The sequence below is a fragment of the Bufo bufo genome, chromosome 1 (genome assembly GCF_905171765.1).
Source record: "Bufo bufo chromosome 1, aBufBuf1.1, whole genome shotgun sequence".
Taxonomy (NCBI): Eukaryota; Metazoa; Chordata; class Amphibia; order Anura; family Bufonidae; genus Bufo; species Bufo bufo.
The window spans coordinates 50,647,070-50,674,901 of NC_053389.1; the positions used below are offsets into that span (position 1 = coordinate 50,647,070).

Here is a 27,832-nt window from a genome sequence, read left to right on the forward strand (position 1 = left end):
GAATTTTGGCGTGCATTGCTTGATAAATTCCCTCCAATGTCCCATAATGGGAAAACAATCTTCTGACTCCACGTGGCAGGCAGACTGGATCGACGGACAGTTTTTATTTTTTTTACACTTTTACATAAGGCTTTAGGCTATTTTGCTTAAGAAATCATCTCATCCTGATCGTCTTGGTCTGCAGTACTAAAACAAGTGTGAGATGACTTCCAGGACTGCTTGTGTTTTGTCAGCTGCTCATACTATTTTTATATACGTTTTATAGATTCCACCCTAAAAATCTTCACCAGAAGGGTACTATACGCAAAGAAACGGGGCATTCCTAATTTTCTTCATATCCAAGAAAGCTAAAAACAAAAAATAACAGTGCAGAATTTAGGGCATGCTGTGGAGATTGCAGTTTGTCGCAAATGTAATTACATGCGTGAAATGTGCCACTAAGGCCTCATGCACAGGACCACGTCCCCAAATTGCGGTACGCAGCACAGTTATCATTCTGTGCGGAACTGTAGAGGTTCTGGGGTGAAATAATAAATGGAACTCCTGGAAAGTGACCATGTTTTGGAAACTACACCACTCAAGGTATTTATTAAGGGGTGGAGTGAGCATTTTGGCGCCACATTTATCTTGTAAGAATCAATACACAGCGGACCGTGTGAAATTAAAATTGCAATCTTTTTCACTGCCTAATAGGTTGCGCCCAGCGTGTGCCATCTGAGACTTACACCACACTACTTGAATTAATAGGCAGGTTCTGGTGGGTATAGAAATGTCATAAATGTGGATGTTAACTGCTGTATGGGCACAGGGTAGGGCTCAGAAGGGAAGGAGCGCCATTTGGCTTTTAGGTACTGCATCACATTAGTACTCATACAGTAAAAATCCCAATAAGTGACCCCATTTTGAAAATTATACCCCTCAAGTTATATATCAAGGGGTGGAGTCAGCATTTTGACAAAGGGGATGGTGCAAAATGAAACTTGCAACTTTCCCACTCGATCAGAGGGCCGTACATGTACTGTGCTTGTGCTTAAGCAGATAAAGGGGTTGTCTCATCTGAGTGGCATATCGCTAGGATATCACCTCTGGGACCCACACCTATCTCCAGAACAGGACCCCCGAAGTGAGCAGAGAGCAGCTGTGCATTCATTTTTATTGGACTTCAGTGTAGGAGTGCACGCTGAGCATGCATTGTGCTTTCTCCGTTACTTTCGGGGGCCTGTTTTGGCGATAAGGTAGCACCTGCACTTATCTCTTTGATGCCATATCTTAGCAATATGACATCAAAGTCCCAGCCGACGCAACCCCTTTAAGGCTACCTGCACATGCGCTGCAGGTTTACAAGCAATTTTCCATGCAGATTTCTCTTCATTTTCACATTACTTGCATATTCTGTTTCGTATTTTGATGTGGTTTCTCCCCAATCTTACACTTTGCATTATAAAGGGTAGAATCTGCACCAAAAATCTGCAGAAACAATTGACATACTGCAGATTTTAAAATCAGCACGGCAGGTCAATTTCGGTACACGTTTTTCGTTCCATGCTGAAATTGATCTGCTGCGCTCATTTTGAATCTGCAGCATGTCAATTCTTTGTGTGGTTCTTTTGTGCGGATTTCACCTGTTTCAATATATAAAAAAAGAAGAAAAAAATTCACAAATCTGTGGAGAGCAGGTACTTTTGTGCCTAAACACATCTCGTGCAAGTTTTGTTTTACACCACCAGATAATCGCTAACAAGCATTCCTATGAACACTTGTTAGCGGCCATCTGGCTGAGAATCAGCCCGTGTAAACGGCCCTTTATGGTGAGATCTGCGGCAAAACCGTAAAGTAACAAATGCATTTTTTCTGGAAATGTTGCGGAATTTCTGGAAGACAGCCTTAGGGCTCATGCACACGAATGTATTTTTTTCTGTGCCTGTTACATTTTATTTTTTTTGCGGCCCGTATGTGGTTGTACACATTACGGACAAGGATAGGACTGTTCTATTAGGGGCCGACCGTTCCGCAAAAGGCAGAATGCACACAGCCGGTATCCGTGCATTGTGGACCGCAAAACAACGGTCATGTGCATGAGCCCTTAGGCCCCTTGCAGACTAGCGTGTCCGAATGCGTTCAGTGAAAACTGCACGATTTTGCAAACATTTCATTCCGTTTTGTTTGCGATCGCGTTCAGTTGTTCAGTTTTTATTGCGCGGGTGCAATGCGATTTACTGCGTTTTGCACACGCGTGATAAAAAAACTGAATGCTTACAAACAACATCTCTTAGCAACCATTAGTGAAAAACGCATTGCATCTGCACTTGCTTGCGGATGCGATTTTCACGCAGCACCATTCACTTCTATGGGGCCAATTACGTGAAAATTACAGAATATAGAACATGCTGTGATTTTCAAGCAACGCAAAAGTGGTGCGTGAAAACCACCGCTCATGTACACAGACCCATTTAAATGAATGGGTCCGGATTCCGTGCGGGCTCAATGCGTTTGCATCACGCATTGCACCCATGCGGAATTCTTGCTCGTGTGAAAGGGGCCTTATTGTCACAAAAAATACCATGCAAAACAAAAACAAAAATGCCAGACACAGAGCCTGCTGCAGTTCCGACCTGGGTTTTTGCCTAAAAACACACCAAAATCTACCCAAACAAACTACCGGTATATGTTAAACCAGTCTTATTGTTTGCTGTGCTCATTACTCAGGTCCTCCCAGCTCCTTTTTCATTTTATTACGTTTTCCATGTCCAGAGCCTCCGTTGTCCAGAACTGAGCTGCATATTCCAGATATGGATGCTGAATCCCTCATGGTGTGTAGCTCAGCTTGTACGTTATTATTCTGCAGGGCTGGCTTTAACATTCTGGTCTGGATGAATGTAATTTATTAGTCTTTACCATATTCTAATTACTCAAAACACCCCTGAGGCTGGATTTACATGTTCCAGATTTCAGGTTTCTCATACAATTCTTGGTGCCAAAACCAGGAGTGAATTAAAAAAAAAAAAAAAGTTAAGGCCTCATGCACACCGTATGTATTTTGCCGTCTGCAAAAACGGATCCACAAAAATACTGGCCGCGTACATTCCGTATTTTGCGTAACATAACAGCTGGCCCCTAATAGAACAATCCTATCAATGTCCGTAATGTAGACAATAATAGGACATGTTCTTTTTTTTTTTTTTCGGAGAGGACATACGGAAACGGAATGCACACGGAGTAACTTCTGTTTTTTGCGGACCTATTGAAATGAATGGTTCTTCATATGGTCCCCAAAAAAAAAACACGAACTGACACGGAAATAAAATACGTTGGTGTGCATGAGCCCTAAGCAGTATGTATACCAACTCTCCCTTTATGATCCACACCTGGTTTTGACTTAAAAAAAGCACCATCAGAAAATCTGCACATGTAAACCCACTTCACACAAGCATGTTCAGTCCGCAAAATACGATCTGTGTGATGGCCACATTTACAAGACTTTACACTGCGTCTCTGACCTGAACTTATAAAATCATAATGATTTATGATGCTGTGAGTTGCTGCCTGACTTGGGGTCTATTGTACTGTAATCATGCCTTACATACAGACTTCAATTCTTCTCTGTGCACCTCTTGCTGATATGTTGCATTTTGCAAAGTGGCTCCACAGTGTGTGACTGCTGCTCTGTGATGTCATCTTGTGTGTGACTGCTGCTCAGTGATGTCATCTTGTGTGTGACTGCTGCTCAGTGATGTCATCTTGTGTGTGACTGCTGCTCAGTGATGTCATCTTGTGTGTGACTGCTGCTCTGTGATGTCATCTTGTGTGTGACTGCTGCTCTGTGATAAAATTCCAACAAACCGCCAATATGTTGCGAAATGTTATTCTTCTTTATTTCATGACTCAATGTTTCATATATATATATATAATCAAATCAATTGAGTCATGAAATAAAGAAGAATAACATTTTGCAACATATTGGCGGTTTGCTGGAATTTTTTCACTGGTCCACGTGGAGCGACGCTTCTTTCCGCTGCAACGTCAGGTAATACAGCAAGTGCCGGCTGGATTCGAGTTTATTTTGTGCTGCTCAGTGATGGCATCCTGTATGTTACCGTTGCCCTGTGATGTAATCCTGTGTGTTACTACTGTCCTGTGATGTCATCCTGTGTGTTACCACTGCCCTGTGATGTCATCCTGTGTGTTACTGCTGCTTTGTGATGTCATCCTGTGTTACTACAGGTCTGTGATGTGAACTTGTGTGTTACCACTACCCTGTGATATCATCCTGTGTGTTACCACTGTCCTGTGATGTCATCCTGTGTGTGTGTTACTGCTGCTTTGTGATGTCATCCTGTGTTACTACAGGTGATATCACCTTGTGTGTTACCACTACCCTGTGATGTCATCCTGTGTGTTTCTGCCGCTCTGTGATGTCATCCTGTGTGTTACCACTGCCCTGTGATGTCATCATGTGTGTTTCTGCCGCTCTGTGATGTCAACCTGTGTGTTACCACTACCCTGTGATGTCATCCTGTGTGTTACTGATGATGATTATATGTTACATACAAATATTATTGACATGCTACATTTTACAAAAATTCCTTCACAGTCCTCCAAATATCTGTGGTAAATGCTAAGCATGAATGAGGTCATATGGCGGTATTAATATCATCTCTGGCAGCAGTCTGGAATGTTTGGCGCCGTGGGTTATCATACTGACACCAGGGCGGTACACTGCCCCCCATGTGTGATAGCGCAGGCTGTTATAATAATAGAGGAGTCGTATCATGTTGTGATTGTATTTATCACTGGCGAGTACAGGACGTGCGGACACATGTGATACGTGCGGAGGCGACGCTCTGTACAATCAGCACAGTGTATATTAAGGTGCAAGTGGATGGCATCCAAATACCATGAAATGTTTTGTCCGGAGATAGGGGTCTGGAAATGTGCCACATTGAGCCCCCTCCTCCCCACGTGACTACCATCTGGAGCACTGGGTGAATCTCGCCTTTTCTGTTGTGAGTTGTCAGATTTCACTCTTAGATGTGATATTAGGACGCCTGTGACAACCTGTAGGACATCAGGATGTGGGGTGAATTCTGCTTTTGGTCTCAGCTCGGCCCCGATGGTTAGGACGCCTCATTATTCCATGACAGGTGACAGGGCTTGCACAGTAAATGGCCTTTCAGGGGGAAGCAGCCGCTGTCTGTTGGCTCCAGGGACAGAAGCACTTGACATTTCTGGAAGAAAATGCAGATGAGAAAGTCCTGAGGGACCGTGCTAACCCCAAAGAACGTGAGCGCGACATCACATGCTGACCATACCCACCTCACAGCGATAGCAGTACTCATGGTAGTTGTGTCCCATACATTCAATTTTATAGGAATCCTGTCCATTTTTAGGTAATATGGGATCATGGCAAGAATTGCAAATAGGGGCATATTTCCTGTAATACGACAAGACAAGCGGCTTGTAAATCTCCAGCGGCCATTTGCAAACTAAAAAGACTCAATGTGTGAAGGGGGGGTATAAGATATACACTGTCCCACCATATAACAGGGGGTCAACAACCTCCGCGCTCCAGCCATTTTAAAACTACAACTCCCAGCATGCAGACTCACACAACCGCTGGAGTGTTGGAGGTTGTTGACCCCTGCCATATATACTATCCCTCTACCCTGGCATACTATATAATGTGTCATATATACTATCCGTCTACCCTGGCATACTATATAATGTGTCATATATACTATCCCTCTACCCTGGCACACTATATAATGTGTCATATATACTATCCCTCCACCCTGGCACACTATATAATGTGTCATATATACTATCCGTCTACCCTGGCACACTATATAATGTGTCATATATACTATCCCTCTACCCTGGCATACTATATAATGTGTCATATATACTATCCGTCTACCCTGGCATACTATATAATGTGTCATATATACTATCCCTCTACCCTGGCATACTATATAATGTGTCATATATACTATCCCTCTACCCTGGCACACTATATAATGTGTCATATATACTATCCCTCTACCCTGGCACACTATATAATGTGTCATATATACTATCCCTCTACGCTGGCACACTATATAATGTGTCATATATACTATCCCTCTACCCTGGCACACTATATAATGTGTCATATATACTATCCCTCTACCCTGGCACACTATATAATGTGTCATATATACTATCCCTCTACCCTGGCACACTATATAATGTGTCATATATACTATCCCTCTACCCTGGCACACTATATAATGTGTCATATATACTATCCCTTTACCCTGGCACATTATATAATGTGTCATATATACTATCCGTCTACCCTGGCACACTATATAATGTGTCATATATACTATCCCTTTACCCTGGCACACTATATAATGTGTCATATATACTATCCGTCTACCCTGGCACACTATATAATGTGTCATATATACTATCCCTTTACCCTGGCACACTATATAATGTGTCATATATACTATCCGTCTACCCTGGCACACTATATAATGTGTCATATATACTATCCCTCTACCCTGGCACACTATATAATGTGTCATATATACTATCCGTCTACCCTGGCACACTATATAATGTGTCATATATACTATCCCTTTACCCTGGCACACTATATAATGTGTCATATATACTATCCCTCTACCCTGGCACACTATATAATGTGTCATATATACTATCCCTCTACCCTGGCACACTATATAATGTGTCATATATACTATCCCTCTACCCTGGCACACCATATAATGTGTCATATATACTATCCCTCTACCCTGGCACACCATATATCTTATATACTATCCCTCTACCCTGGCACACCATATAATGTGTCATATATACTATCGCTCTACCCTGGCACACCATATAATGTGTCATATATACTATCGCTCTACCCTGGCACACTAATGTATAATATAATCTGCAGTCTCTACCTGTAATAATCCTCTGCGCAGTGAACATCATTGTGCTCATCCACAGCAAAACTCTCGTCAGCGATGGGCCGGTTACACACCACACACGTGAAGCATTCTGGGTGGTAGCCGTTGCCCAGTGCACGGACAATGTGCTGCAGAATCAGGGTCTTACATTTGGCGCACTTCTCCAATGTGTCCTAAAAATATAAAAAAAACACAGAAAAAAACTGTTAGGTTGAACTTGTGCCTAGTCATTTGTATTGTACCCCATTCCAGCAAAATCTCCCCAAAGTAATGTAATGGTGCAGGTATAATATACTACAGTCTGCTGCCGCTGTAACCGGTCACATCTCTCATCTGCTGCAGGTTCAGGACTCTGTCACCAGCTCAGGATCATCAGCATTTTTGTATTATGGAGCTGTCTATTTTCAAGTATCACAATTTTTTATTGGAAGGACACGCAACCTTGAGGAAATCTCCAGTGTGCTGCATATACAGTGTATCTAAGCCTATCATGTTTGCTACTGTCTGCTCAGCTGCAGTATCTAATCCTATCATTTATGATTCTGTCTAGAGAGGAGCGAATTTCATATTTTGAAATTCATTCGTGCTTAGTTTGGTGGTAAAAGCAGAATTGCGTTATGGATTCCGTTACCATGCCTTTGGAGGCATTCCGTCATAATAGAAGTCTATGGCCTGCATAATGGATCCATCCATGCATAACAGAATTCTTTTAGAGGCATTCCGTTATTCATTCCGTCATAATAGAAGTCTATGGGTTGCAAAACGGATCCATCCCGTTTCCATTATGCAGGGGGGTCCTCTTCTGCATAATGGAAACGGGACGGATCCATTATGCAGCCCATAGACTTCTATTATGACGGAATGCCTTCAAAGGCATTCCGTCATAGAATTGCGTTATGGTCCGTGGTAACGGAATCCATAACACAATTCTGCTCTTACCACCAAACGAAGCGTGAACAAATTTTATAACATGAAATTCACTCATCTATAATACTGTCTGCTCAGCTGCTGTATCTAATCCTATCATGTGTGATACTGTCTGCTCAGCTGCTGTATCTAATCCTATCATGTGTGATACTGTCTGCTGAGCTATGTATCTAATCCTATCATGTGTGATACTGTCTGCTGAGCCATGTATCTAATCCTATCATGGGTGTACTGTCTGCTGAGCTGCTGTATCTAATCCTATCATGTGTGATACTGTCTGCTCAGCTGATGTATCTTATCCTATCATGTGTGATACTGTCTGCTCAGCTGCTGTATCTAATCCTATCATGTGTGATACTGTCTGCTCAGCTGCTGTATCTAATCCTATCATGTGTGATACTGTCTGCTCAGCTGCTGTATCTAATCCTATCATGTGTGATACTGTCTGCTCAGCTGCTGTATCTAATCCTATCATGTGTGATACTGTCTGCTCAGCTGATGTATCTTATCCTATCATGTGTGATACTGTCTGCTCAGCTGCTGTATCTAATCCTATCATGTGTGATACTGTCTGCTCAGCTGCTGTATCTAATCCTATCATGTGTGATACTGTCTGCTCAGCTGCTGTATCTAATCCTATCATGTGTGATACTGTCTGCTGAGCTGCTGTATCTAATCCTATCATGTGTGATACTGTCTGCTCAGCTGCTGTATCTAATCCTATCATGTGTGATACTGTCTGCTCAGCTGCTGTATCTAATCCTATCATGTGTGATACTGTCTGCCATGTATCCCCTCCATTGGACCCTGTACCTTATAGCAGTGGTCACAGATCGGCTGTCCATCTTTCTGGTAGTACATCTGACCGGCCAGGAGTCGGTGACACTTTCGGCAGGTGAAGCAGCTGGCATGGTACTGCTTCTTCATGGCCTCGATGGTGGCTGTGGTGGAGAGGATGGTTTTATGGCAGAAGGCACAAATGTCTGAAGTAGAAAAGAAAGAAAAAATCAGTTTGTAATTATTGCATCCTGTAGAATATTCGGTATATAACGCATCTCCGGTCACCATGAGGTCAGCACGTCCTGCACTAATGTCATGTACTGGATGATCAGCGGCCACAAACCTCCACCCCCGACTGTTAATGATCAGGATCTGCGCCGTTATACACAGTAAGGCCCCATTCACACAACCTTATTTTTGCTCCGCATCTGATCAGCTTTTTTTGCATTTTAGAGGGGCTGCAAAAAAATAGAGACAACGCATGGTGTGCCGTCCGCATCCATATGTCCGTTCTGCAGCCCCACAAAAAAAATACAGCATGTCCTATTCTTGTCCGTTTTGTGAACAAGAATAGGCATTGTTACAATGGATCCGCAAAAAAACATGTGCAATGCGAACATCATCCGTATTTTTTGCAGACCGTATAATACATACGGTTGTGTGAATGCACCTAATATATAGAGCTATAGCTGGTAACAGGGAAATACCTGTAACTGCAACCAAACTGCGATCGAGATGGCAGATTACCAAGGATTTCATGCCCTTGTCTCCTGCTGCAGGTAATGACTTTCTTGCATCACGTTGCCCTCCACACCACGCCGCCAGAGACAGCTGCCTCGGCTTGTCCCGCCTGGCACTCCCTGCATTCGCAGGCTACGTCGAGGAGGTTGCATTATGGGCTAGGAATGCGCTGATAGATCCCACGTACCTGAGCCTTCCTGCTTCCCTTTGTAGCCGTTCACACTCTGCTTCCCTAGAGCGACCTCCTCTCTTCTCTGTTGGTTATTGGGCACGGACAGCGGTTTCACAGGCTTTGGTGATGGAGACGTCAACAGTTTCTGTATAGAATGGATTGAAGAGTCAGTGATTTCTAGCAACCATATTGACTGCTCATATTTGGAGGACAGTCTTAAATGTAGAGGGGCACAGAGACTGGCAATATTAATTAACACTTTTTTTTTTTTTTTTTTTTTACTTGTACCAGAGTAACATTGTGTGTTCTCCTCCAGTCACATCCAGAGCTGCATTCACATTGCCACAAGACCTTTCATCTACGGTAACTCATGGTTCAGTGTCTGGCCAGAGCATGTTCTGCTGTGTTGCATTGCGGGAGATGTAGTGTCCACACCAGACATATGATCATTTAGAGAGTTTGGTGAAGCTCGGGTGTGGCAGCAGCAACCAGCAGAATTGTGAATGCAGCTCCGTACGTGTTTCCTGCATTTATTTATGAATAGGTCATGCACTTACCTGGGAAGGTGGAGGTCGGGTAAGCTCCAGCTTCTGTAACTCAAGACTTAAAGAGTCTGGGATAGGAGCCGGGGAGGGTTCTAGGGGGACACGTTTAGGGGACAGCGGCATAACTGGAGGTGGTGGGGGTGGAGGCGGGAGGTCTGGGCCGAGGCAGTCTTCTGGGATCTCATCCAGGAATGTGTAAGGGGGAAATATTGGGAGATCTGGGGAGAGAAGGATGAGTTGTTATGACAGACAGCAAGCATCCCTACTGCAGTCCCATCCCAATAACGGCGGCACCAGATGACAGTAAAGAGTCAAATGCTGTTGGAGGAATGATCGTTCGGCCGACAGCCATCCTTCATTACTCTCTCATACATATAAATGCTTAGTTCGGCTGATCGTGTATTCTTTTGTCAAGAGGGAAAGGGGAGAAAGCCGACTCCAGACACTTCCTAGGAGAACAAAAGGCTACTTTCACACTTGCGTTTTTGCTGGATCCGGCAGGGCTCAGCAAAAACGCTTCCATTACTGATAATACAGCCATCTGCATCAGTTATGAACAGATCTTTAACATTGCCAAGACGGATCCGTCATGGACTCTATTGAAAGTCAATGGGGGACGGATCTGTTTTCTATTGTGTCAATGTTAAACGGACCCTTCCCATTGACTTGCATTGTGGGTCATAACAGATCCGTCTTGCTTTGCATCCCATGACGGAAAGAAAACCACAGCACGCTGCGGTTTGCTCTCCGGTACGAGAACGCAACCAAACGGAACGGAATGCATTTTAAAGCATTCCGTTCTGTTCAGTTCCGTTTTGTCCCCATTGACAATAAATGGGGACAAAACGGAAGCAGTTTTTTTCCGGTATTGAGACCCTATGACGGATCTCAATACCGGAAAATAGAAACGCTAGTGTGAAAGAAGCCCAAGGCAAAAATATTCACTTTTCCTGATCCTTCTCTCCCTTGACATCATCTGTCGGGGTAGAATCAGAAGCTCCCCATACACATTAGACCAGGGGTCAGCAACCTCCGGCACTCCAGGTGCCAGGTGTGGTGAAACTGCAACTCCCAGCATGCACACTTGCTTGGCTGTTCTCAGAACTCCCATAGAAGTGAATGGAGCTTGCTGGGAGTTGTAGTTTCACAACAGCTGGAGTGCCGGAGGTTGCTGATCCCTGCATTAGACTATGGCCCAAACCTGATGTTCTCGGTGGGTTCACCCAACAATACGCTGGTGTGCACGGGGGCCTTAAGGATCTGGGCGGGGGCGGAGGGAACTGTCTTCTAGTTACTGGAATTTCTCTAGAATTGTTTGTACTGAGATCTTATCAAATATGAGGAATGTGTGATGTAATATTGCCGTCCATCTCCTGCTCACAGGGTCCTGATCTGCGAGGTAGGGCAGATACGGGTAACTCCTGTGCGTTCACCGCCTCATAACCTTACATCAAAATGTGCTCTCCCCTGCAGCAGGCCTTCGGATCTGCGCACGCCTTTCTATTCTGTCTGAATGGAGTTTTAACCAGAAGTCTGTTCTTCTCATCATAATCATCAGGCCCCTCATGATGTTATAAAAATATTACTGAATGATCTTCATGTCATTTCCACAATTTGCCTTTGATAATTTAATCAATCGTCGTCTTAAAGGAATACTTTGTGATATGTTCCAATATATTTTAGTACACGTTGCAATCTTTAAAGGGGTTGTCCAGCCCGTCATCAGTTTTTAACCCCCCCCCTTCCCCGGAGGAGACAGTGGTGGACCCAAGGAGCAATAGGTCCCGCGGGGTGGGGGTAGGGGTTAGAAAATGTTATGCAGCTGGACAACCCCCTTAAAGGGGTCATACAGTATTTCCTGCTGGATATTTGACACCGCTTCTGTAAATGCCATGGCCAAGTTTTAGCAGGAATTTCAATAGACATATGAAATGCAATACAAACTGTACATTTCTTGTGGGGGTTTTCCTCACTTTTGGTACATTTCACAAAATCAGCATATGGTAGGTATTGTGATTTATTTATTTATTTTTCTAGTGTTTTTCCATAGGCTTCTCTATAGGAAAAAAAAGCATCTGAAAAGTAGATGACAAAAATGTCTGCATAAAAACCACACACATGAAATTCATGGCATTTTTTATTTGATGGAAACCTTACCCAGTTTTGGGTAAATTACCAAAGTTTAGTTAGCACTGCCATAAATCGTCACTAAGGCCTCATGCACACGGCAATTGCGGTCCCCAATGCACGGGCAACATCCGTGCAGTAGCCGAACCCATTCAACTTGAATGGGTCCGTGGTCTGTCCGCACCGCAAAAAAATATGACAGGTCATATTTATTTGCGGTGCGGAACAACAGAAAGAAGCACTCCGTAGTGCTTCTGGTGTTCCGTGACTCCGTTCCGCATCTCCGGAATTACGGACCCATTCAAGTGAATGGGTCTGCATCCGTGATGTGTGGTGCACACGGCCGGCGGCTGTGGATTGCTGACCCGCCGTTTGCAGGCCACAATACGTCCGTGTGCATGAGGCCTAATAGGGATGAGCGAACTTCTGTTTTCAAGTTCGGCGTACAAGGTTCGGGTTATAACTTCTGGTCTGTGGTAGCGGAATCCATAACGGAATTCTTAGATAACCCAAACTTCGTATGCCGAACTTGAAAACAGAATTTCGCTCAACACTAGTCTCTAACTTTTGATATTCCCTAATATAGCACATGTATATTGCGCTCTCTCTCCTCACTGTCAGTCTATGGGCCTGTCTAGTTTCCGTCTTCAGCATGGAGGAAAGAGCGCAATATGCATGCTCTCCCCTTGTTTTAGAGATCGGTGGGGATCTCAGCACCCAGATCCCCACCGATCAAAACTTTTGATATGTCTCTATGACATATAAAACGTTTTTTCTAAAGTTAGCAACGCTTTCAAAAGGACAGACTGAAGATTCAGCCACGGGCCCCTAGAGGGCGCTGTTAACCAGCCACTCCTATAATGTTGCCCATAGTGTGTAGTGTTTACCCCAGAAGCTCCTGTGTATCTGGATACACTGGGACCAGGATGGAATTATATTGTCATATGCACAGAATGAGGAATAGTCAGTCGCTATGGCATTATGCCAGGTCGCACCACTCGTTGGGGGTCATTTATTATAGCTCTACATCAGTATTCTGCCGTAGAAAAGTCTCAAGTTTTGTTGCAACTTGGCAACTTTTTAGTTTATCCTAAAAAGGGGGCTTAAAGGGAACCTGTCACCAGGATTTTGGGTATAGAGGTGAGGACATGGGTTGCTAGATGGCCGCTAGCACATCCGCAATACCCAGTCCCCATAGCTCTGTGTGCTTTTATTGTGTAAAAATACCGATTTCATACATATGCAAATTAACATAAAAGAGTCATATCTTACTTGTGTGACCAGAGAAGAGTCATATTTTCAAGCTTTGACTCATCTCAGGTTAATTTGCATATGTATCAAATCACTTTTTATACACAATAAAAGCACACAGAGCTATGGGGACTGGGTATTGCAGATGTGCTAGCGGCCATCTAGCAACACATGTCCTCAGCTCTATACACAAAATCCCGGTGACAGGTTCCCTTTAAGGAGGCCGGGACCTTTACTGCCCAACATACGTGCCAGTAAATTGGCGCACATCAGAAATCTACTCTAGCTCCTGTCTGCAGTAGATTTTGGTTTTGGCGCCTGTTTATAAATTGGTGGGATCTTACTCCTGCAGGGTTTTTACTAACACGGACATGTGAAACACCGGTATTCAGTAAATGACCCCTGTTATGTGCAGAAGTGTTAGGTTGGATGACTTGAAGGCCATGCCTTCTTTTTCTGACAAGCGGCGGGGGTTGATATATTTAACGACCATTCTATTCAGGGCAATTATGGCAAACACCTTCCGGCTATATTACTGGCGGAGCCGCTGGGGAGATGACATTGATCTGCTCATTGACTGGTGCCTTGTACAGATTCTCCTTGGGCTCCCCCCTATTATAAACTGTTGACGATCCAGGCAGCCCAGGGACGAGGGGGGTAAATTCCTGGAATAACTACAAGGGGCAGATACAATACAAATGTCTAGTGAATGCGGAACAGTGATGGCTGTTGATTGTCCTTCAGATGTCCTCGCAAACAAGATAAATGACTCCCCCACCAGACCGCCCCATAAACACCGATGTGTTAGATTAGTGCTTCTAAAGGGCCCTTTTACATATCCGGATGCGGGGCTGAAAGTGACGTTCAGCGTTCCTTTATTCAGCCTCTTAAGGGAACCAATGGCCGTTTCTACAATCGCTTGTACCCCCTACACTTTACAGTATGTTGGCCGTGCATCCTTGTTCACACGGGCAGATTTTGCTCACATAAAAGATCTGATCGGCCATCAGTTGCTCATTTCCGGGTTGTTTAGACAGGCCAAGGATTGGGGCGGAGGAACATTTATCCAAACATTTGTCCCCCGACCATGTCAAATGCAGGACTGAGCGTAAAGCCCAGCAGGGACTAAATATTTCTTGGTGGTGCCTTCTGTATGAGATAAAGTCACTAAAAAGTCCTGGGGCAGCGGGGCCATCATTCAGGTCACAAATCAGGGGTGGCCATGAATATTAATATTATATCAATGCGGGGACATTATATAATATATACAATACAGTCAGTGTTCGTTCAGTGATTTCCATTCAGTGATTATGAGTCAAAACCAGGTGCGGCTCTAAACACAGAACAGGTGCAGATCCTTCCCTTATACCCTATGTCTGTGGAGGCTTCAATCCTGGTTTTCTCACAATCACTGACTAAACACTGACTGTGTGAATGCAGCCTGAGAGGAACAGATGATATCAGCCCTGTGACATAAAGTTGTGATCATAGGGGCAGGGAGGTTTCTTCACTTCCTGTCTCTCATCCCAGCCTGAAGCTGCTGATAACAGAGAACCGTAGCTTCCAGTCACCTGTCTTATATTTACACTGCTTGCTCCTTAGTGGAGGTGAAGCGTTGCATTTACATGCAGCAATCACCTCCACAGTATGAGGACGAGCGGTCACTACTGCTATCGCTCGTCCTCATACAGCTGCATTGATTTTGGGCGGCAGATCACTGTTTAGACGATCTACTGCCCGCCATCGATGATTGAGGTGTACACATTTCACCTGATGATGGAGAATTGAATCGGTCCGCAAATCCGTAGATGCGGTGCAGAACGGAAGCACTACAGAGTGCTTCCGTGGGGATCCGTTCCGTGTTTCTGTTCCGCAAAAAAGTAGTGCATGCACTACTTTTTTGCGGTGCGGACCGTCGGATGCGGATCGCGGACCCCGTTCAAGTCAATGGGTCCGCGATCCGCATGCGGTTGTACCACTTAGCGCTTACGCTCATGGACATGAGCCCTTAGGCTGCAAATAGTGAGAGAAGCAGACTGCAGCACAAAAATGTGGAGATACACTCATTTGTTCAGGTTTCTTATGGCATTATTTCAAGCAAAAATCAGGAGTGGATCATAAAGGGGGAGAAAGTATCATATACCCCCCAATCCTTCCATCAAGAAATACAAACCTCTTCAGACCCCTTCTCCCCGGACACAAGCCCTGTGTGCATTCATCAGGTACATTGATAGTTCAGGAGCGCTGCACTTCTACAGATATAGGGGGTCATTTACAAACAGTTTTACTTCCTCTCTTTGGTGTAAAATTCTCGCATGACTCCTTTTTTATGACTTTTTAACTACACAGCATTTTTATGCTTCATTTGACACATACGACCACCAGGGGTATAGCTAAAGGCTCATGGGCCCTAGTGCAAGAGTTCAGCTTGGGCCCCCCTTCCCTCACTGCCTTCCTGCTGCCTGAAGCCATGCAAAATTCTTGACCTAACCCCTTCCCTCCAGCCAGAGGTGTAACTTGACCAGTATGCACTTTCTATAATACTGGTGTCTTCTTATGCAGCACAAGGGTCTTTAGGCCCCCTCAGGCTCCGGGTCCCGGTAGCGACTGCTACCCCTGCACCCCCTATAGCTACGCCCCTGACGAGCACCAAGCGGGGGCTCTGCAAATTGACTAATTTTAAGCCAGGAAAATGGCATAAAAGCTGCTGAAAGGGGGCTGATGTTAATTTCACCCTGTCATAAATTAAGCACGTTTTCTGGCAGCAACGGCGGTGTAAAATTTAATAACTGACCCCCCATAATGTACACGCGGGAAGCTCGGCCAATGTCCATACCTTACCTCCATTCTGGAGATCCTCCCGGTCCATCCAGGAGTCATTATGACGATGTTTGAGGCTGGATACAACATCAGGAGGAGGATCCGACCTCACCTGCTGCGGCTCTGTGTTCTGCGGGGATTGGCTCCTCCGTGAAAGTTCTGCTCTCTTTGGAGGAGACAAGGTGATCTGAACGGTCGACACCATGCGTTTGCTAGACATCTCCTGCCGGGAAACAACAGTCACAGGTTATAATACCGTTATAATGACTGTATAACAAAGCGTCCTGAAAGTTTCTAAGGCTACTTTCACACTAGCGTTAAAGTTTTCCGATATAGAGTTCCATCCTAGGGGCTCAATACCGGGGGAAAAAAACACATCAGTTTTGTCCTAATGCATTCTGAATGGAAAGCAATCGGTTCAGTATGCATCAGGATGTCTTCCGTTCCGTCCCTTTTACGGTATTTGGCCGGAGAAAATACTGCAGCATGCTGCGGTATTTTCTCCGGGCCAATATTCCGGAACACTCGCCGGTTTGCCGATTCCATTGAAATGTATTCATGTGTTCATGAATTTACCGCATTGACAGATCCGGTTTTCCGGTCTGCGCATGTGCAGACCTTTTAAAAATGTGAAAAAAATTAATACCAGATCAGTTTTTCCGGATGACACCGGAGAGACGGATCCGCTATTTCAATGCATTTGTCAGACGGATCCGGAAACAAATGATATCCGTTTGCATACGGATTTCCGGTAACGGAACTGCCTAGTGGATTCTTCTAACGCTAGTATGAAAGTACCCTAATAAAATTGCTACATTTGTATAAAGTTTTAGGCTACATGCACACGAACGTACGGGCACAGACCGCGGGGCAGCCACATGCGGATCGCGGACCCATTCACTTGAATGGGGTCCGCGATCCGCATCCGATGGTCCCACCGCAAAAAAGTAGTGCATGCGCTACTTTTTTGCGGTGCGGAGGCACGGCCACAAACACCATGGAAGCACTCCGTAGTGCTTCCGCGGGGTTCCGATCCGTGCCTCCGTTACGCATCTCCGTGATTGCGGACCCATTCAAGTGAATGGGTCCGCGATCCGTGATGCGGAATGTACACGGCCGGTGCCTGTGTATTGCGGACCCGCTGTATGCGGGCCACAATATGGCCACGGGGGGCACACGGCCGTATGCATGAGGCCTTACACAGTGATCTGTGAGCTGTCTGATACTTTGTAGTAAACCCTCTGATGAGCGGGAATGGCTGCACTGATAACCCGTCACACACCTGTATCAAAATGTATTCCCATTCACTGACAGCAAGCACAGACTTGAAAATGTCGAGGAATTCAAATGAAAAATATTAGAATGTTGCCGAATTGATTATTTGCAACTGAATAAGATTTACTAGCCTAATACTTTTGCATACCCCCCCCCCCCCCCTTTATGAGGGCCTATACACAGCGTTGGGTCTGTATATGATAGACACGTACACCTATAGTGTTCCTGGCTGTGATGTCAGTGCTGCGGGCTGATGGGTGTGCCCGGGCGTGTGTGTGTTTACTGTGGGTGTAAACGACGTCCCCGCTCGTCACCGCATAAACACGTTATGACCTTTGCTTTGTGACACTTGGTTTATATAAATGTACAATATATGCTGGGCCCCTGAAGTGTCTGAGGGGCCCCTGTGTAGCCCATCCCAGTCCTTGCTTGCACACATTGTATATGTCTGCAGGGGATTTCTGAGGAGATAAAGGAAGTTCCCAAATCTTGTTCTTAAGAGGTTGAGCGAAAGTCCAGAGTCCAAAGTGTCTCCTCTCGCCCACACACTTTACTGGAAAGAAAAACGCTAAAGTCTGCTACAACTTTATCAGGACCGACTGAAAATGTACTGGTCGTTAGAAAATGTCATACATACTGGTGTCAGACTGGTGCATTTACAGAAAGGGGAAGGGGGGGCAGCTCTGAGTATGTAGTATTGAGGAATTTCCATTTAAATAATTTATTAGATTTTGATCAGCTGACATGACACAATAATGGGGAGGCACCCAAGGCAGGGCTTACAGAAGGCACCCCACCACCCCAGAGGTCAGCAACCCTCGGCACTCCAGCTGTTGTGAAACTACAATTCCCAGCATGCTCCATTCATTTGTAAGGGAGTTCTGAGAAGAACACAGCAGGTATGCATGCTGGGAGTTGTAGTTTCACAACAGCTGGAGTGCCGGAGGCTGCCTACCCCGTTCTAGATGGTGGCTATCAAATGGACTGTCCCCTGAGGGTCCCTTATGTTTTTATTAGGCTACTTTCACACTAGCGTTAATATTTTCCGGTATTGAGATCCGTCATAGGGTCTCAATACCGGAAAAAAAACGCTTTCGGTTTGTCCCAATTCATTGTCAAATGGGGACAAAACGTAACTGAACAGAACGGAGGGCTCCAAAATGCATTCCGTTCCGTTCTTATACCGGAGAGCAAACCGCAGCATACTACGGTTTTCTTTCCATCCTGGGATGCGAAGCAAAACTGATCCGTCTGCAAGTTAATAGGGACGAATCCGTCTGATACAATAGAAAACGGATCCATCCCCCATTGACTTTCAATGGACTTAATGACGGATCCATCTTGGCTATGTTACAGATAATACAACCGGATCCGTTCATAACGGATGCAGACGGTTGTATTATCAGTAACGGAAACGTTTTTTGCTGAACTCCGCCGGATCCAGCAAAAACGCTAGTGTGAAAGTAGCCTTATAGTCCCCCTATATACTCCCCATTTCTCATCACCCTGTACCCCTCAACACATGTGCAGTTCTCAATAGAGGGGAGGTTGTCCACCTAAGTATATAGCCTCTTGAACATGGCCATTGCTCGGCTGTGCCTGTATTGCAGCTCGCAAACAGCGGGCTCGCAATATACGGGCCCCGGCCGTGTGCACATCACGGATGCGGACCTATTAACTTGAAGGTGTGGTGCAGAAAGTGGGGTTTCTCTCCGTGCCTCCGCACTGCCCAAAAAAATTGAATTATTTTGCGGTGTGGATGGATCTGTCTGCGGCAGCTGCATGGATGTTGCCCATGCATTGGGGACCGCAATTTCGAAATGGCCTATGTCTGTATTGGTGTCCACGGCTCCACCCCTCTATTAAAACCGGAAAGTTAAAAAAAAAAGAACATCTTGAAGGGAATGAAAAGAAAAAGCCTATTTTACAATATGGCGATGCTAAAGGGTTACATGTAGTGATCTTGAAAATTCCAAGATCCTCCCTTTACACACAGATGCTCCACAGACATTTTTTTGGCTGGCATCACTGTTGTTTTTTTGGCTGGCATCACTGTTGTTTTTTTGGCTGGCATCACTGTTGTTTTTTTGGCTGGCATCACTGTTTTTCATCTTCTCTCTTACAGGACTGTTCATTGGGTGTCCTTCAAATCTTGGAAAGCGTTGGGCAAGAAGTGTTTCTGGTATTTCTGGAGGGAACACCAACCAGTCTTCAGTATGTCCAGGACATGGTGGAACCAGTCCCACTGACTTTTTGACCTTAATTGATGAGGTGTTCCAACAAGATAATGCCGCCACACAACATGATCTTCAGTGTCTGCAGCAGCTCAATCGCCAGATCTCTCCCCCATCAAGAATGACTGGGACTGGATGGGGCGATGAATTTCTATGTACAGCAGCCAACAACCACTTTGGCACCAAGATGAAGAAGCTTGGAATGACCACAGGAGGATATCCAGCATCTGTATGACCGCACCATGCCAGAGTGGCCGCCTGCATCGCAGCAAGGGGAGATGCCACCCAGTATTAATGGGACCTCATCGTACACCCTGCTGCAGAACCCAAAATAAAGGGGGCACCGCCTTGTTTATGTGATCACTGACCGAGCACCACGAGCAGGTTATACTTTGTCAGTCTCAGCTCTTTGTTCTTTCGCCATTTTCTGGTAGTGTATATCTCTTTCAGCACATAGTGTATTTATACTGTATAAGGTTATAGAAAGACATTTTGATATCTCTACCCCATTGTCATCCCTCACTTTTCAGCACCATGGAAGACGATGGCGCTACATAAATAACGTACGTAATCTACATGTGGGTTCTGTATAAATCAGCGCCTCGTGGACTGGAAACAATCACTGGCGTCCAGATATGCCAAACAGTCATCAAAGTGTCAGGAAGGAAACTCATTACCGTCTGGTTCCCTACAGCCCTGGCCCGGCTAATTATCTGCCCCCACATCCAGAACAATGAAAATGATCTCATCCCAAGGAAAATATACAAATTACCCAGGTGTAAATATTCACACACCCTGAATGTAATGTAAACTGCACTGTACCCCTATATTACTGGCATCTTCAGGGACAGTGCGGGATACTGTCTGCAGAGCTGCTGTATCTAATCCTATCATGTGTGATACTGTCTGCTGAGCTGCTGTATCTAATCCTATCATGTGTGATACTGTCTGCTGAGCTGCTGTATCTAATCCTATCATGTGGGATACTGTCTGCAGAGCTGCTGTATCTAATCCTATCATGTGGGATACTGTCTGCAGAGCTGCTGTATCTAATCCCATCATGTGGGATACTGTCTGCTGAGCTGCTGTATCTAATCCTATCATGTGGGATACTGTCTGCAGAGCTGCTGTATCTAATCCTATCATGTGGGATACTGTCTGCAGAGCTGCTGTATCTAATCCTATCATGTGGGATACTGTCTGCAGAGCTGCTGTATCTAATCCTATCATGTGGGATACTGTCTGCTGAGCTGCTGTATCTAATCCTATCATGTGTGATACTGTCTGCAGAGCCGCTGTATCTAATCCTATCATGTGTGATACTGTCTGCAGAGCCGCTGTATCTAATCCTATCATGTGTGATACTGTCTGCAGAGCTGCTGTATCTAATCCTATCATGTGTGATACTGTCTGCAGAGCTGCTGTATCCTATCATGTGTGATACTGTCTGCAGAGCCGCTGTATCCTATCATGTGTGATACTGTCTGCAGAGCCGCTGTATCTAATCCTATCATGTGGGCAGGGCCGGATTAACGTAGGGGCTGATGGAGCTGCAGCTCCAGGCCCCACCATAAAATAGGCCCATCTGCCAGCCAAAAGGCCGTCGGGAGGGTTAAAAGTCCTCTGTTGTACAGCGTCACACAGCACACAGTCAATGCAGAGACGCTCACCTCACGCTGGCAGCAGGAGCCTGAGGGCGGGACTCGGGAGGAGCGTAATATGATCCTAGAGTGGAAGCTGCTTCTGCCAGCCCCTCCCCTCCCCGCCCACCAACCAATCAGAGCTGAGGCAAGGCAAGCACTTCACAGGTCCTGTAAGGGAACTGCACAGTGTAAAGTGTAGTTCCCAGGTTAGAACAGTGCATCTGCCAGGACCTGTGATGACATCATCTTCAGCATCACAGGTCCTGCAGAATCTAGCAAAGGAACTGCACCAAAAATGGTGTAGTTCCTAGGTTTCAAAGGTACATCTGCCAGGACCTGTGATGACATCATCACAGGTCCTTCAACCCCTAACAGCAAGTATTTGAAGTTCACAAGCAGCTCTGCATTGATCCATACAGACTGGAATGGAGAGGTAAGAGGAGGTCCTCCACTTTTCATCATTTACCCACCCTCCATGCCCTGTTTTTACTCATTGCTCACTCATGTATAATACTTCAGACAGGTACAGTGACCACAACCTCATGTACTTCACACACACAGTGACTATAATGTATAACTGACCACATATTTCTATAAACACTGCATCTACAGTATTATACCTTGTATGCCTCACATATATATATATATATATATATATATATGCACACACACACACACACACACACACACACACACACACTCTGCATATATTAAACAGTATTATAGATGCAATATGTACAGATATATAATATATATTGCAGTGTACTGATATGTGAGGTACAAGGTATAATATATGCAGTGTGTATAGATATATTGTATATACAGCAGTGTACTGATATGTTAGGTACAAGGTATAATAGATGGTGTGTACAGGTATATTGTATATACAGCATTGGATTGATATGTGAGGTACGAGCTGTAATTTATACCTCATATATCAGTACACTGCTGTATATACTATATACCTGAACACACTGCATATATTATACCACGTTCCTCACATATCAGTACACTGCTGTATACACTATACATCTGTACACACTGTATCTATTATACCTCGTTTGTGTGCCAGGCCTGTTTTGTAATCCCAATCCGGCCCTGATGGCATAAATTATAAAACAGCAGCGAACATAGTTCATGGAACAAAGAGAGAGGCCTGGAATGGGTAGTGGGAGGGGCTATAAAAGGGGAATGGGGGCCCAATTTAGATTCTTGCTATGGGGCCCAGTGATTTCTATGTACGCCTTTGACAGGAGCAGAGAGATAAGAGAAGTGACAGATGACACAGAGTTTAGATTACAGGTTGAATTAACCCTTTAGGATCAAATTGGCTTCTCAGGAGATATATATGTTAAAGGCATCTCATTCAGTAGCTATATAACTAAGGGTGGGTTCACATCTCCTTTATGGATTCCGTTAAGTGGGGACTGTGGGGACTATTTTATTATCAGCCAGTGACTGTGTTACTGTAATACTGTTATCAGTTCAGCACATAGTTTTCCCTGTGCTGCATTCACATTTCACTTCACTTGGTTCGTTGTACTACTGTCAGTGTCAGACTGTTGTCCCTGTGGGTAACAATGCACAACAGACAACAATGCACACCACAGTGACAGCTCCTGACTCCTGTCCGGCGTCAGCCTCAGCCTCCCTTCACTATCACTATAATCAATCACTCTTCCTGATCCTGACTCACTCATTAGAGAGCTGAAGAGCCGACTGAGTCAGCAGCAGCAAGTGAATCGGATGGATAGCATCTGCGCATGCGCACCGGCACCTAGAGTCTTCAGTTCACTTGCGAGTCAGCTCAGCAGTCAGTGACTCACCAAGTGAACCGAAGATCCGATTCATGAATCGGTTCATTTGAATGAGCTGATTCAAATGAACCGATTCATCTGAAAGATCCGAACTTCCTATCACTACTGAGGTCATATCCGGCGGGCCGCGGCATTACAGGAACAGCACCAGCTGCTCTGACGTCCTGCCGCCGGATATACGTCACAGGATATCCGGCGGCAGGACGTCAGAGCAGCTGGTGCGGTTCCTGTAATGCCGGCCCGCCGGATATGACCTCAGTGCGCCCGCGGTTATCCCTCCTGCACGCTGCGCTGTGTACAACCTACTCAGCAGTTTCGACCAGCACACGGCCCACAGCGCTCAGCCACACCAGCCCGTGAGACAGCAGGAGCTTCTGGAGCAGGGCAGGTATCAGATAAACTCATCCAATTGGAAGGGAGGGCAATCATAGTGCTGTTATGATTTATGGACACAGCTCTCAGCATGCTTAGCCAGCCTTCTATCTGGCTGTTTCTGAGCCTGTGGACTGTGACTCTCAAGAAGCACAGCCAGATAGAAGGCTGGCTAAGCATGCTGAGAGCTGTGTCCATAAATCATAACAGCACTATGAAAATTACTGACTGGCTAAGCATGCTGAGAGCTCAGTCTAAATAACATAACACATTAAAGAAATTACTGTTTCTAGCTGCTAGTCCACAGTCCATAGTCCACAGCTAGTCCACAGCAGCTAGAAACAGTAATTTCTTTAAAGGGATTCTGTCACCAGGTTTGACCCCTGTCAGCTAAAAATATGCTGATGTTCAGGGCGTCTTCACGATTCCTAATGTGGGCTTATAAATGTCATCTGTGGGCTTATTTAGCTAAAAAACAGCTTTTACTAACCTGTCAGTCAAACAAATAAGGTGCCCAAAGGAATGTTAATGGGTGCAAGATGCCCGCCGCACCCACCGCCGTTCGTGCCCAGCGCCGCCTTTCCGGACTTCTGCACCGCCTCCTAATCCTCTGTGCCGCCTCTCGCTCTCCCTCCCTCCCCCCTCCTTCTGCTGTAAGATCTCGCGCTTGCGCACAGGGCTCTGCCTGATGCGCCCGTGCAGACTTCTCCATTTGGCTTCTTACAGCGAAGTGCGCATGCGCCGGCACTTCGCTCAACCCCTGTATGCGCAAGATCTTACAGCAGGAGGAGGGAGGGAGAGCGAGAGGCGGCACAGAGGATTAGGAGGCGGCGCAGAAGTCCGGAAAGGCGGCGCTGGGCACGAACGGCGGCGGGTGCGGCCGACACCTTGCATTCATTAACATCCCCTTGGGCACCTTATTTGTTTGACTGACAGGTTAGTAAAAGCTGTTTTTTAGCTAAATAAGCCCACAGATGACATTTATAAGCCCAGATTAGGAATCGTGAAGACGCCCTGAACATCAGCATATGTTTAGCTGACAGGGGTGAAACCTGGTGACAGAATCCCTTTAATGTGTTATGTTATTTAGACACAGCTCTCAGCATGCTTAGCCAGCCTTCTATCTGACCGGCTGAGCATGCTGAGTGCTGTGTCCATAAATCATAACACAGCTCTATGAAAATTACTGTTTCTAGCTGCTGTTGTCCACAGTCCACAGCAGCTAGAAAACAGTAATCTTCATAGTCATGTTAAATGATCACTATAGTGTCAGGAAAACAAAGCGGTTTTCCTGACACTATAGTGCCCTGAGGGTGCCCCACCCTCAGGGTCCCCCTCCCGTGGTCCCCCTCCATGTTGCCAAGATAGAAGCCAAATGAAGGGGTAGTTGCAGGAACAAAATACTTTAATGGTATCGATAAAATATATATGTAATTAAGACACTGAGTGCAGTTCCATAAAAAGGCCCAGCAAAATCCTCAGCACCAGGCCCATGATGCTCTTAATCCGGCCCTGCATGTGGGATACTGTCTGCAGAGCCGCTGTATCTAATCCTATCATATGTGATACTGTCTGCTGAGCTGCTGTATCTAAGCCTATCATGTGTGATACTGTCTGCTATATCTAATCCTATCATATGTGATACTGTCTGCTGTATCTAATCCCATCATGTGTGATACTGTCTGTTGAGCTGCTGTATCTAATCTTATAATGTGCGATACAGTCTTTTAAATCTAAGCCTATCCTGTGTGATACTGTCTGCTAAGATGCTGTATCTAATCCTTTGTGTGATACTGTGTGCTGAGCTGCTGTATCTAATCCTATAATCTGTGATACTGTCTGCTGAGCTGCTCTATCTAAGCTTATCATTTGTGATACTGTCTGCTGAGATGCTGTATCTAATCCTATTATGTGTGATACAGTCTTTTAAATCTAAGCCTTTAATTTGTGATACTGTCTGTTTAGCTGCTGTATCTAATCCTATTATGTGTGATACTGCCTGCTTAGCTGCTGTATCTAAAGGTGCCCATACACATTAGATGAATATTGGCTAGTTAATATGTCCCCTGATAGCAGATGTCTGGAGGAAGAAGGACGCTGCAGCTGGATTTTAATGTTGCATCCTTTGTTTCTGTGGCAGCTGCTGGACATGCATGTATATGGGGGTGTCCGGAGGAATAGATGTCAGGCGGATCTGGAGCCCCCCAGCAATATATTCCCCATCATGTCATTCTCCTTGGCTGAGGGTCAGTGTATGATATCACATATACCTCTGTGTCTCCTCATCTTTACACGCCCAGTATACAGACATTTGTATTATGGCCTGGGGTCTCCTCTAATTAAGGGCTGGGATTAGCTGAGCTCAGACCCCCTGCAGCCGCCCAGTTAAACATTCCTGGACGGCGGTCATGGATGGATAGACACAGGTTAATGATCTCCAGTAAGCAGAGGCGGACTGGATGGCAGTGCATGCTGAGGCTTGTAGTTCCACAGCTACTAGAGACTCTGCACATTATACACATGGGCACATATAGCAGGAAACAGAACAGTGGCCAAACAGCAAGTTCATCCCAGGAGATATACCCACACTGACCCAAAGAGCTGACAATTCATTTGTCCACAGAAAAAGTTAAGCACATAATAAGGAAATTTTCCCTTCTTATCCCCCATAACGCCCCCCAGGAATGAAGGTAAATATCCTACCTGGCCGCTGCGGGGTGTTTGGTGGGTGAGTGCCCCTCACCTCAGAACAATAGGCGCCCGGTGTCTGCCTCTCAGATCTGCAGAGTATTGTACAGGGGTCAGTGACTGAGCCAGAGCCTCCTACTGACATCACTCCCCAGTCCCACTCCTCCCAATCCTGCCCCCTGCACTCCCAGTCCTTCCCCAGTCCTCATAACCCTGCCCCCCCCCCCATCCCTGTCTATCCCATAGTAGGTGGAGGCAGGATGGGGTGGGCTCGCCCTGTACCTGCCTGCAGTCAGGGACATTATAATTGCATATCAGTGTGTACTGTGTATTGGGTGTCTGTATGCAAATAACACCGTACACGTCCTGGCTCCAATCCCTGCTGAGCCTGAGCCTGAGGGTGTATGCGGGGGCTGTGTACAATGGCTGACCCCCTCCCCATGTTATGTGTTCAGTGCATTATCACATCTACTAATGTATTGTACTCTTCTTATATCCACAGTGCTGGACAATCAGCAGAGCAGCGATCATCACCCATTGTTCCCTGTTACCAGCCATTTGAAGCTCTGGTGAGTACAAATAATTGGGGGTCATTTACGATGGGCGCTGCTCCAGTTTTTGGTGTTAAAAAAACAACCTCCATAGATTAGACTGATAACAATACGCTGAGTCTAATGTATCAACTGCTATACGACTTTTAATAAATACTCGACAAAAGAAAGGCAGCCGAATGAAATACGCCAGTTTCATTTTATGGCCAAAAACAGGGGAGATTGATAAATGTCCCTCTTGCTGTTGAAAAAACTGCATGCAGTTTTTTATGCAGGTTTCTGCTGCACCCAAAATGCAGCACGCTGAGGCCTCATGCACACAACCGTAGTTTCGGTCCGTATGCGGACCCATTCATCTCAATGAGGTTGCAAAAGATGCGGACAGCACACCATGTGCTGTCCACATCCGCATGTCTGTTCTGCGGCTCCGCAAATTATTTTTTTAACACATCCCTTTTCTTGTCTGTTTTGCGGATAAGAATAGCCTTTGGAAATATACAGTGGGACCTGCAGAAGGGAAAACGCGGGATTCCAACAGCTGTTATCTGTGTTTTACGTTCTGCAATAACGGATACGGTCATGTGCAGGAGATGGTGGTGTGACCCCAGGGTGCAAGTGGTGTGGCCATTGTTTTCCATAGGCGGACATGGCCTGCCGCACCCTAGGCTAGTCACCTGTGAACTGAGCAAAACGCTTGCCTGACAGGTGATTGCATCTTTCATTTGACATCCAAAATCCTCATGTGTCGGCAGCACACCGCCCTATGTAAACATTCAAAGTGAATTGGGGACAAACGATTGTAATAACGATTGCCCGGCCCCTTTCACTTTGAATCAGACTGTGTGAAAGGTGAGTGTTGTCGGCCTTGTACTTTGTAGATTGGCGCTCGCCATTAGCCCGGCATCAGGGTGTGAAAAATGACCCTTA

General features: G+C 45.6%; 1 protein-coding gene across 1 annotated transcript; it reads right to left on the reverse strand.

The window, feature by feature from the left end:
• Nucleotides 1-4,759: 4,759 nt before the first annotated feature.
• Nucleotides 4,760-26,525, reverse strand: FBLIM1 (filamin binding LIM protein 1). The gene is made up of 8 exons (XM_040423380.1): nt 26,370-26,525; nt 16,347-16,548; nt 10,140-10,345; nt 9,598-9,727; nt 8,703-8,872; nt 6,957-7,135; nt 5,314-5,431; nt 4,760-5,225 (listed from the first exon to the last, which is right to left on the reverse strand). Exons 2-8 carry the CDS (start codon nt 16,543-16,545, stop codon nt 5,115-5,117), a joined length of 1,113 nt encoding a protein of 370 aa, XP_040279314.1. The 5' UTR covers nt 16,546-16,548; nt 26,370-26,525; the 3' UTR covers nt 4,760-5,114.
• Nucleotides 26,526-27,832: the final 1,307 nt, after the last annotated feature.